We start from the raw sequence: 13,498 nt of genomic DNA on the forward strand, positions 1-13,498 counted from the left end.
GCCCCACATCGAATTGTATGGTCTTGTTCCAGGTGGTGTTCCCAAAAGTTTTGTATGGAACACCAGTCTGGTCAATCGCGCTGGAAAGGGCCACAAACGTCCACCCATGCAATTCTTAGTCAGGTATACAGAGCTGTCTCCCTTCGGGAATAGGATCGTTTCGGGCGATGCCGCCGGCGTAGCGGCCGGACTTGCGCCTCTGGATCTCTTCATTTGGAAGTGGGATGAGACATATAAGAGTTTTACAGGTGTGGTGGATGCAGGGGCATCACTTCTCTGCAGGTGGCAGGAGATATGGGATCACTTGATGAAAGGCAGATGGACCTATATATTGATGATCCCTGATATTCAGAGATGGCTGTAACCAAAAACACGGGGGATTGGGGTATGAGCTGATCCAGTTCTTCACCGGTCGTGGGTGTTTTAAACCATACATATACACATGGAAGCTACGAGCCTCTGCAGAATGTGAAAATTGTCATGAGAAGGATACTGCAGAAACACAATGTTCGTATGCAATTGGTTCCTGCAGTACATGGTAGGATGCTAGAGAAAATTCAGTGCTTAGCCCAAAGAACATCATTAGGATTATGCTGCAAACTGAAAGGGTGTGTATGTGGTGTCCATGATATTGGTTAAGATTTGACAAAGACAAAGTAAATTTTAATTTATGGATGTCATATATATTTTTAGTAGTTAACGGGGTCCGCCTACCCATTTTAGTACGTATATGACAAGTGAGGTGTTGGGACACATAAGCTGGTGGTGTATGGCACCGTGCTTAGTCCGCTCATGCTGTTAGCTAAGCTCTAGGAGCTATTTAGGACACTGGTCACTAAACTGTTTCGAGGCTCAGTAGCCGTTTGTGGCACAGACATTTGGTCTTCGCTTTAGGACGACCGAATGAGGTGGTGGTGGGAGAAATGCCAAGCAAACCAATTTTCCCGTTCAGAATGTTATACAAATCGGTTAAGATCATCTGAACAAAGATGACAGAAGAAATCCAGGGGTAAATACGTCTCTCTGAGTCTCCACTGGGGTGTGTTCCTGGCTGTATGGTTGAGAAAAAAAATGCAGAAGACAATACACATGTGGTGTTGTGATAATACAATAAGGTGGGTCTGGCATCACAAGTTGTACAGGGAGATGGATTCTAATAGATAGAGCCGCAAGGGAGAGTCCCACACTACCATGGGGTTCAATTCAAGATCACATGGTGCCTATAAAAGGTTTTCCAACGAAAAAGAAAAGAAGTACTATTCAACATCCACATCAAATGAAGATCATGCAGATCTAAACATTATAAAATACCTCACATACACAAATTTGTATAACAAACTCACTGAAATTCTCTTAAACAAAATAAATAAAAACTGAAAAGAAATATAACCAGGCTACATCCCATGTCTTCTTAATTAAAAAAAAAACTATATCACTACTAACATCTGCCTAAAAGTTTATAAATACTTTTTTTAAATAGAGTTTGAAGTAAATTTGCTTTGGTTTTTGATTAAATTAATTTTTTTATTTTCAATTTTGAACTTATTTTGTGTTCAATCATCAGCTGTTTTGATTTACTTCTCTATTGCTTTACATTTTGTACTCTCTCTAGATCCTACATCCTCAATTTCCTGTTTCATTTATGGAGGCAGCATATTCGAGTAAAGCAAATAATTTTTGACATTTTCTGAAAAATGGATGAAATTTCAGTTTTATCTATTACTTTGTTTTTAAAGGTTTAACTCTAACAGACATAAAACGTGTTGAATTCCACATTAAAGGATTCTTCTCCTTCATTTTTAATAATAAAAAAAGCTGGCTGTTGAATTTAAACATAGCTGTACAACCATTCAAAATTATGAACGTTCAGGACGCCCAAAAACTGCTATGACTGACAAAATCATCACAAAGATTCATAATGATGTATTAAATGATTGCAGACTGATGGTGCACTTGATTGCTGATATTGCAAACATCTTGATAGATGTGTCCACTATATTTTACAAAATGTTTTGTATATGAAAAAGCTTTCTGTTCAATGCGTGCTGTTTACTAATAGTCAACAAGAAAATGTATTCGACTATACAGTTCTCAAGAATGTTTAGACTTATTTAAATGTGATTGCTCAGAATTTCAGCGATCTTTTATAACAGTAGATGAAACATGGATTCACTATTACACACCAAAGACCAAATTGCAGTCCAACAGTAGATGGGAGCACGTGAAAGGGCTCCAAAGAAAGTACAAACTATTCCATTTGCAGTCAAAGTCATGACTGCAGTTTTTGGGGATTGTCATGGTGTAGTGCTCATAAACTACCAAGAAAAGGGTAGGATCATCAATGGGAAGTATTATTCTTCATTACTGGATTGATTGAAGGATGCTAGCTAATCAGGTTAATGTCCACTTCTGTCTAAAAAGAAAATGCTCTTTCACTACGATAATGTGCCTGCATACATGCAATATTTCATGGCCTACATTTAAAAGTATTTCCACATGCACTGTATTCGCTGGATTTTGCTCCCAGAGATTACTTCAAAATCTGAAGAAATGGCTCACTGGGTGAAGGTTGACTTCAAATGATGTCAAACTGAGACAACTGCTTATTTTGCAAACTTGGACAAAGCACATAATAGTGGAGGTATTAAAAAGTTGCAAAGTCATTGGTCTAAACATATTGAATTTCAAAGTGATTATAATGAAAAATAAAAAATTTCTAAAAATCTTGTATTTTCTTTGTCAGGTCAAGAACTTTTCAAATGGCACTCATATGATAAAAAATGCTGTAGAAGAAGCTGTAGGAATCAGCATATGAAGAAGGAAAATAAAATCTATAAGGTTCACAGAAAAGATGTATATTTAGAAGATGAAGCATAGGATACATCAAGTGAGGATTTCAAAGTTAGAAGAACAACAGAATATGGAATGAAAAATGAATGTTAAGAAAACAAAAGTAATGAGGTTAAGAATCAAAAAGCAATTTGTGAAAGAAAGAACTGTCTATGCAAAGGAAAGAAGAATTGAATAAGTAAAAACACAATAAAAGTAAGAATAACAATGGCTAAGGAAGCATTTAATAAAAGGAAACATTATTATATAGTATAATTATTTAGAGTTAAAGATTGTGAAGTCTTATAATTAAAATGTAATTCTTTGTAGACTTGAAACATGAGACAAAGAAAAGAGGGGAATATACTGGTATTTGAAATGTGGGCAAGGAGGAAATTGGAGAAGATTAAAAGTATAGACTGTAAAATGAAGAATTAGTAGATCTGATCACAGCAGAAGCTGAATTTTTGTAGGTTGGTTAACTTAAATTTGTACTTTTAAATAACTTAGCCTCCTCTATGAATCATGAGACCTTGCCGTTGGTGAGGGGGCTTGAGTGCTCAGGGATACAGAGTAGCTGGACCGAAGGTGCAACCATATCGGAGAGGTATCTGTTGAGAGCCAGACTAAGGAATGATTCCTGAAAGAGGGCAGCAGCTCTTTCAGTAGTTGTTAGGGGCGTGAGTCAGGACGACTTAAACGGCCGTATCAACATCACTCAGTCCTCTGAGTACTGCGCAGCTGAAAGCAATGGAAAACTACAGCTGCTTTTTTTTTTCCAAGAAAATGTGGCTCTGCATTTTCACATAACAATAATGGAGGCGCCTTCCTTGGTAAAATATTCCGGAGGTAAAATAGTCCCCCGTTCGGATCTCCGGGTGGGGACTACTAAGGAAGGGGTCACCAGAAAATTAAAAAATAACATTCTACGAGTCGGAGCGTGGAATGTTAGAAGCTTAAAAAAGGTTGGTAGGCTAGAAAATTTAAAAAGGGAAATGGATAGGGTGAATGTGGATATAGTAGGAATTAGTGAGGTTCGGTGGGAAGAGGAAGGCGACTTTTGGTCAGGTGATTTTAGAGTAATTAACTCAGCGTCAAATAATGGGCAGGCAGGAGTAGGTTTCGTGATGAACAAGAAGATAGGGAGGAGAGTGGAGTATTTCAAAACGCATAGCGATAGAATCATTGTAATAAGGATAAAATCAAAACCTAAACCGACAACGATTGTTAACGTTTATATGCCTACAAGCGCCCATGATGATGATGAGGTAGAGTGTGTATACGAAGAGATTGATGAAGCAATTAAACACGTAAAAGGAGATGAAAATTTAATAATAGTTGGAGATTGGAATGCAAGCATTGGAAAAGGCAAGGAAGGAAATATAGTGGGTGAATACGGGCTGGGCAAAAGGAATGAAAGAGGGGACCGACTTATAGAATTTTGCACGAAGTATAATTTAGTAATTGCCAACACCCGATTTAAAAATCATAATAGAAGAATATACACTTGGAAAAAGCCAGGCGATACTGGAAGGTATCAGATAGATTATATCATGGTTAAGCAAAGATTTAGAAATCAACTCGTTGACTGCAAAACTTACCCTGGAGCAGACATTGATAGCGACCATAATTTGGTGATAATGAAATGTAGATTGGGGTTTAAAAACCTGAAGAAAAGGTGTCAGATGAATCGGTGGAATTTAGAGAAGCTTGAGGAAGAGGAGGTAAAGAAGATTTTTGAGGAGGACATCGCAAGAGGTCTGAGTAAAAAAGATAAGGTAGAAAATGTAGAAGAAGAATGGGAGAATGTTAAAAAGGAAATTCTTAAATCAGCAGAAGCAAACTTAGGCGGAATAAAGAGAACCGGTAGAAAACCTTGGGTTTCAGACGATATATTGCAGCTGATGGATGAACGTAGAAAATATAAGAATGCTAGTGATGAAGAAAGTAAAAGGAACTATCGGCAATTAAGAAATGCTATAAACAGGAAGTGCAAACTGGTGAAAGAAGAGTGGATTAAAGAAAAGTGTTCAGAAGTGGAAAGAGAAATGAACATTGGTAAAATAGACGGAGCATACAGGAAAGTTAAGGAAAATTTTGGGGTACATAAATTAAAATCTAATAATGTGTTAAACAAAGATGGTACACCAATATATAATACAAAAGGTAAAGTCGATAGATGGGTGGAATATATTGAAGAGTTATACGGAGGAAATGAATTAGAAAATGGTGTTATAGAGGAAGAAGAGGAAGTTGAGGAGGATGAAATGGGAGAAACAATACTGAGATCTGAATTTAATAGAGCATTAAAAGATTTAAATGGCAGAAAGGCTCCTGGAATAGACGGAATACCTGTAGAATTACTGCGCAGTGCAGGTGAGGAAGCGATTGATAGATTATACAAACTGGTGTGTAATATTTATGAAAATGGGGAATTTCCATCAGACTTCAAAAAAAGTGTTATAGTTATGATACCAAAGAAAGCAGGGGCAGATAAATGTGAAGAATACAGAACAATTAGTTTAACTAGTCATGCATCAAAAATCTTAACTAGAATTTTATACAGAAGAATTGAGAGGAGAGTGGAAGAAGTGTTAGGAGAAGACCAATTTGGTTTCAGGAAAAGTATAGGGACAAGGGAAGCAATTTTAGGCCTCAGATTAATAGTAGAAGGAAGATTAAAGAAAAACAAACCAACATACTTGGCGTTTATAGACCTAGAAAAGGCTTTCGATAACGTAGACTGGAATAAAATGTTCAGCATTTTAAAAAAATTAGGGTTCAAATACAGAGATAGAAGAACAATTGCTAACATGTACAGGAACCAAACAGCAACAATAACAATTGAAGAACATAAGAAAGAAGCCCTAATAAGAAAGGGAGTCCGACAAGGATGTTCCCTATCTCCGTTACTTTTTAATCTTTACATGGAACTAGCAGTTAATGATGTTAAAGAACAATTTAGATTCGGAGTAACAGTACAAGGTGAAAAGATAAAGATGCTACGATTTGCTGATGATATAGTAATTCTAGCCGAGAGTAAAAAGGATTTAGAAGAAACAATGAACGGCATAGATGAAGTCCTACGCAAAAACTATCGCATGAAAATAAACAAGAACAAAACAAAAGTAATGAAATGTAGTAGAAATAACAAAGATGGACCACTGAATGTGAAAATAGGAGGAGAAAAGATTATGGAGGTAGAAGAATTTTGTTATTTGGGAAGTAAAATTACTAAAGATGGACGAAGCAGGAGCGATATAAAATGCCGAATAGCACAAGCTAAACGAGCCTTCAGTAAGAAATATAATTTGTTTACATCAAAAATGAATTTAAATGTCAGGAAAAGATTTTTGAAAGTGTATGTTTGGAGTGTCGCTTTATATGGAAGTGAAACTTGGACGATCGGAGTATCTGAGAAGAAAAGATTAGAAGCTTTTGAAATGTGGTGCTATAGGAGAATGTTAAAAATCAGATGGGTGGATAAAGTGACAAATGAAGAGGTATTGCGGCAAATAGATGAAGAAAGTAGCATTTGGAAAAATATAGTTAAAAGAAGAAACAGACTTATAGGCCACATACTAAGGCATCCTGGAATAGTCTCTTTAATATTGGAAGGACAGGTAGAAGGGAAAAATTGTGTAGGCAGGCCACGTTTGGAGTATGTAAAACAAATTGTTGGGGATGTAGGATGTAGAGGGTATACTGAAATGAAACGACTAGCACTAGATAGGGAATCTTGGAGAGCTGCATCAAACCAGTCAAATGTCTGAAGACAAAAAAAAAAAAAAAAATAACTTAGTTTAGTGAATAAAAATAAAGTTTATGATAACTCACATTGAAAAAATGGCAAATTAATTAGAAAAGTGAATGAAAATGGAGGCTTGATCAGAACAATTCACAATAGGAAAGCTAACTTCTGGGACACATCATGAGAGAAGGGTTGATTAAATTAGAACTAGAAGATTCAGTATAAGATGCAAAGAAGTGGTTTGAAAAGACTAAAAATTATAGGCAACCAACAGAAAATGGAAACAATCAAGTCAAAATGTTAATTGGAAATAGAAGAAATAGAGAAATGGATCAAGGGATGTACCTCAGGGCAGATAATCCTTATGGTGATATCAAGTAGTATTTGAAGACCCACAAATGCCAAGCACATAGCTTTATTCTTCTTCAAAACATTTTTTAAAAGTAATCTGACAGCCAAACTAACTAAACTAAAACTGAACTATTGTTATCAAGTAAACTTTCTATTTTACATTCTATTTGTGTATTAATATTTTGTATTAATATTTCAGAATTTTTAACATTTATCTGTTCCTGTTTTTCTGTTTTCTTTGATAACATATAAATATATTTTTTAATCTGACAGTAATTCTCCAGTTTATAAATTACATATACTAACCAGTGCTTTAATTAACATGTTATTTGCCTTCCCATCATCAGTATCTCTGTCTGTACTCTCTTTTTCTGTTTAGCCTCTGGAACTACTGCAAGGTTTTACTTCAGAGGATGAATGAGGCTGATATGTATGAATGTAAATGAAGTGTATTCTTGTAAAGTCTCAGGTCGACCATTCCTGAGATGTGTAGTTAATTGAAACCCAACCACCAAAGAACACTGGTATCCACAAAATAGTATTCAAATCCATATGAAACTAACTGGCTTTACTAGGATTTGAACCTTAGAACTCTTGAATTCGAAATCAACTGATTTGCAATGATGAGTTCACAACTAGACCAACCCAGTAGGTTTAATATCCCTGTCTGCTGAAATGATCTCTTTTATGCGTTTTCTGATTCAGAAAATTTTGTAGAACATGTGTGGATTAATTTTTTGTGAAAAATATTTAAGCCAAAAAAAGAAATACTTGTCCACACATGGGGCAGTTTACGCAAATTCATAAAATTAATGTTCAAGTTCATTATGTGATTAAATGTTGATTACTAGATTTCTTTCAGAGATAATTTTTTTTATAAATATACTTAGTAATATTAAAATGTACTTAATATACTTAATAAAAAAAATATATATTTAATAATTACTATATGTACTATGTTCACTATATATACTACAGTAAATGAAGAAAGGGTTACTTAAATTGACCAATGCTACCACAAAAAAAAAAAAAATTAGCTATTTTCTGTTCAAATAATCAAGAAAATGTAATAGCCTTATAAATCTAACATTTCCTTAGAATAAAAATAAAAAAAGATTTCTGTAAAAAGCCTTATAAACTAAAAAAAAAAATAGATGAAGTCGTCATTTTACAGTTATGATTTAACAAAAGACAAGACATAAAAGAGCAACCCTGCTTTTCAAATAAACATTTACATGTTATGTAAATGAAACCTCATTTTCAGTCATACCAAACCTAAAAAAAAGTCCTTATCAAGATATAACAAAATATTTAACACGGAATTCAACTGAGACAGTGTTCATTTGGAGTCATACCATATTTATTTTATTAGTCTGAAATTTCAATATGTAAAAAAATTGATAAAATGCATTCAATTTTAGTAATAAGTAATCAAATTCAACTTTTAAATAATTTTAAAAATAATAAAGAAAAACTCTCACTGATCAAGAAATATCAACTTTCTTTACTGCAATTAAGAAATTTATAAAAAAAAATTGTTCAAAAGACTACGTACTGTATAGTAATAAACCTTTCTGACTGTTGTATTGTAACAATAAAAATATTCTAATGTGCTCTACCCTCCTCAGTTGATAAAATGAGAAATATTTGGGACTGTGTAATTGCAAACATGAAAAGTGGGTAGGAATTACCTTATTTGTAGATTAGTGGTCAAACCAATGAATTGGTAAAAATATAACTGTGACATCACCTACCGTCATTGTAATTACAATCTACAAGGTGGCTACCACATAGATTGTTATTTTTAGATAATACTTTCTGCAAATAACTGATCTTTATTTAATAAGTTTTAATATGAAACAAAAGTAAATAGCTACACAAATGACTGACCTTTTTCTCTTGCTGCCGCGATAGGTGCAACAGTATCACTACAAACAAAATATGTTTTACTTAAATAAGGATAATCTCTAGTTAGGCCTTCTTTTAATTCTTGATTTGTTGCTTCTTGTTCACAGCCACTTAAACTTAATCCCTGTAACAGAAAACAAAAAAAACAACATAACCAAGCTTAGAAAATATAAATAACCGCTTTTGTTCTGTAAAGCGTGTATGAAATATCCCACCAATTTGCATTTTTAAAAAAAAGGCAGTCACTATATTTGAATGTAAATATGATGTTTGTAAATAAAGTAATGAGACTAGTTTTTTTTGGCAGCCAGGTGGCAATACTGTAAAATTACTGGTAAACATATGTTTATATGAATGGATGATTTATATTAGGTATTAATATTTTTAGTCTATTGTTGCCACATGAGATGTAAAGAAATTTTTCATGAAACAAGTTTTTGTTGTGAGTTACAAAAATGAGATACTAATTATGAGCAATATTGTGCAATGAAGTTTTACATTAAACTAGGTGAGAATGCTACTGAAACTTTTCAAAATTGAAAAGGGCGTATAGAGATAAAACTTGGGCTCTGTCACAAGTTTTTAGGTGGTTTAAAGCATTTTCAGATGGCCGGGAATCAGTTGCGGAAGATCCACACTCTGGAAGACTGTTAACGTCAAAAAGTGACGACAACATTGAGCGAATCAGAGACTTATACGGTACAACCAGCGATTAACTGTCAGAATGATTGCAGAAATTGAATTTGAACCATACCACAGTCCATAAAATTTTGACAAATGAATTGGACTTGAAAAAAGTTTGTGCAAAATTAGTCCCAAAAAACCAAACAGAAAAACAACAGTGGAAGTGTGCTGCGATCTTCTAAGGCAAATTGCAACTGAACCTGATTTTCTAGAAAATGTTATTATTGGTGATGAAGCTTGGATATTTGAGTATAACCCAGAAACAAAATGCCAGAGCAAGGGTGGCACACTTCAAACTCACCACGTCCTAAAAAACTAAAAATGAGCAAATCAAATATCAAAATCATGGTAATTTGTTTCTTTGATAGTAATGGCTATACATAAGGTGTTTTTGCCTAAAGAACAGACTGTAAATCAATATATTTAGTGAGAAATTCTTGAAAAACTGTGGAAAAGAGTTGTCTGTGTGAGAACAGCCATCAAAGGCAGCTGGATACTGCATCATGACAATGCACCTTGTCACACTGCACTCTCAATTAATGAGTTTTTGGCAAAGAAAAACATTCCTGTAGTTCCTCAACCACCTTGTACACCTGACTTGAATCCCTGCGACTTTTTCCTGTTCCCAACTTTAAAAAACACCTCAAAGGACACCATTTTGGAACAGTAGAAAACATTTAAAAAAATGTAACCAACCACCTGAAGGATATTCTGATTTCTGAGTTCCAACACTGCTATCAAGAGTGGGAAAACCGTTTGAAGCTTCTCAAGGGCACTACTTTGAAGGTGATGGGGTCCTTGTATAGTTGAATTGTAAATAAAAAGTTTTTGTGAACCAGTCTCATTACTTTATTTACAGACCTCGTATACCTGAAAGATCATATTCTTTGTTTAAATAATGTCTAGGTTATTAAATTTTTTCTACTTTTGAATTATGATTTTTTAGAATAACAATTTAACAAGTATCATGCACTATTTGATACCTTATTAACAACAAACAATCCAAACCCTTTCTTTTAACATACCTCTGATCTCAACCTTTCCCTAACTGAATCTCAATTTACACTATTATTAAATACTATAAAATTAATCTCTCACTTACATGATAAAAAAAATACCAGCAGCAATAATATTGCTATATGTTTCCAGGAAAAGTTTTTAAAATGTTTCATTACGTCAAAACTCCTTGTATATAGAATCTTATAATATCTATACAACTCTTATTAAAAAAAAAATTAATGGAATCAATCCCCTAATATGTATTTCAAAATTACTTTTAACCATCAACTTTTTAAAAGATAAGCCAAACCAGATTTAATAAATATGTTTTTAAAAGTCACATTGTAACATTTCAGTCATTCTTACTGTCATCTTCAGTGAATGGTCTTCATTGTCAGCTGTTAACTATTAGCAGTTTTTTTTTGTCAGGTGAACATGTATTGATGAAAAGTGTAATGAAGTTGTTTCTTTATATATTGTCGTTTATGTCTGTATATTTCATAATATTCTAATGTTTCTGGATGTAGTTCATTTAATATACGTGTAGAAATTTTATCTACCTAGGTTAATGCAAGTGGATTTGTGATTAGTGTGCACAGTACAGTTGGCAAATATTGACTATGTTGTTATAAATGACTTTTAAATGTTCACTGTAAGTTGCATCACACTTAACTGATGTAGAACATTGTGCAGTCGGAACAATTGAGAGTTAAGTAATCCAAGAGAATTGTGTTTGACTGGCAACAAAAAGTTGACATTTGCAAACCATCTTATATAAGCAAATTAAAAATCCATGGACATAACAAAAGTCCTTGATTCTTTTTCATGCAAAAAATAACTAAACACCTTGACACAGTTGAGTTGAACGTTATGAAATATACACAAAACAACAATAAATGAACAGGCACAATTCAAATCAATCACACTTTTTGATTAAAGTCTAAATATGTAGAAAGAGAATAACATTACTAATCACTGAAAAAAACTACAAGAATGACTGAAAACATCATATTATGAGCTTTGAAAACATTATGTTTACTAGATTTGATTAAGTTTGTTGTTTAAAAAGTTGACAGTGTTACATAATTTTCACACCCTACTGTCATAACCAAAACCAACAAAGAATAGAATTAAGACACACTGTCATGACCCACTGCCATACAATATTCCATTCCATATAAATGTTTCTAAAAATGTATTTTTAATTCCAAAATATATGTTGTATATTAACAAGTTTTTTCACATAAAAGCTTTCCTGGGTTACACCAACCCTTTTAATTTTTGGTATCTTTTGTATCATTAGTACTCTAAAGAACGAAATTTAGTGATTTTTGGTATACTTTGTTCTTTTCTTAATATTTACCTCATCATTGTCTTCCTTCTTACACCATTTCATTGCATTTTACTCTAGTTTAAGCTCAAACTGAATTTATCTACTAGTAATAAATAACTTATTTCTTCAAATTATTTTTAGTTCAGTGAAAGTAAAAATGCTATCGGCAGTTAAAAACATTTTTATTTTTTGTCTCTAGAATGTTACATATTTTTTTTAGTACCTTTTTTACTTCTACTAAAGAAAAATTAAAACATGATTAAAACACTAATATCATCTTGCCACTTTTTTATAGTTATACTGATGCATTTTTACTTTTATTATATTTAAATGTAAATAACTTTTCTTTCTCTATACCTCAATTTCATTTTTCTTAAAATCTTCAACATTCAATTACATTCCGAACTATTAAGGTAATAAAATTTGATTTACATAAATGCTTTTTCTGGATCTTCAACAGAGGCAGGAGCTGTTTGTTTCTCAACTATATTCCTTCCAATGTTCAAAATTGATTTTAGTGTTTCATACTTTTTCTGAAACAAGCTGGTATACATCTAGTACATGCTCTATTTCTCATTCTATTCTACTATTGTAGAATAAGGATATATGTAATATATCCTATATGTAATACGGATAAAATCAAAACCTAAACCGACAACGATTGTTAACGTCTATATGCCTGCAAGCGCCCATGATGATGATGAGGTAGAATGTGTATATGAAGAGATTGATGAAGCAATTAAATACGTAAAAGGAGATGACAATTTAATAATAGTTGGAGATTGGAATGCAAGCATTGGAAAAGGCAAGGAAGGAAATATAGTGGGTGAATACAGGCTGGGCAAAAGGAATGAAAGAGGGGACCTACTTATAGAGTTTTGCACAAAGTATAATTTAGTAATTGCCAACACCCAGTTTAAAAACCATAATAGAAGAATATACACATGGAAAAAGCCGGGTAATACTGCAAGGTATCAGATAGATTATATCATGGTAACGCAAACATTTAGAAATAAACTTGTAGACTGCAAAGCTTACCCTGGAGCAGACATTGATAGCGACCATAATTTAGTGATAATGAAATGTAGACTGGGGTTTAAAATCCTGATGAAAAGGTGTCAGATGAATGAGTGGAATTTAGAGAAGCTTGAGGAAGAGGAGGTAAAGAAGATTTTTGAGGAGGACATCGCAAGAGGTCTGAACAATAAACATATGGCAGAAATGTAAAAGAATGGGAGAATGTTAAAAAGGAAATTCTTAAATCAGCAGAAGTGAATTTAGGCAGAACAAAGAAAACTGGTAGAAAACCTTGGATTTCAGAGGATACATTGTAGCTGCTGGATGAACGTAGAAAATATAAGAATGATAGTGATGAAGAAAGTAAAAGGAACTACCGACAATTAAGAAATGCTATAAACAGGAAGTGCAAACTAGCGAAAGAAGAGTGGATTAAAGAAAAGTGTTCAGAAGTGGAAAGAGAAATGAACATTGGTAAAATAGACGGAGCATACAGGAAAGTTAAGGAAAATTTTGGGGTACATAAATTAAAATCTAATAATGTGTTAAACGAAGGTGGTACACCAATATATAATACGAAAGGTAAAGTCGATAGATGGGTGGAATATATTGAAGAGTTATACAGA

At 33.3% G+C, this 13,498-nt stretch overlaps 1 protein-coding gene across 1 annotated transcript in view; it reads right to left on the reverse strand.

The window, feature by feature from the left end:
* The window catches only part of LOC142321874 (N-acetyl-D-glucosamine kinase-like), an 84,842-nt gene that overhangs the window by 28,697 nt on the left and 42,647 nt on the right, over positions 1 to 13,498 (reverse strand). The window contains exon 4 of the mRNA XM_075360346.1: positions 8,822 to 8,963. Within this exon, the coding sequence (XP_075216461.1) occupies positions 8,822 to 8,963 (142 nt within the window). The remainder of the gene's footprint in view (positions 1 to 8,821; positions 8,964 to 13,498) is intronic.

Source organism: Lycorma delicatula, chromosome 1, assembly GCF_047948215.1.
Source record: "Lycorma delicatula isolate Av1 chromosome 1, ASM4794821v1, whole genome shotgun sequence".
Taxonomy (NCBI): domain Eukaryota; kingdom Metazoa; phylum Arthropoda; class Insecta; order Hemiptera; family Fulgoridae; genus Lycorma; species Lycorma delicatula.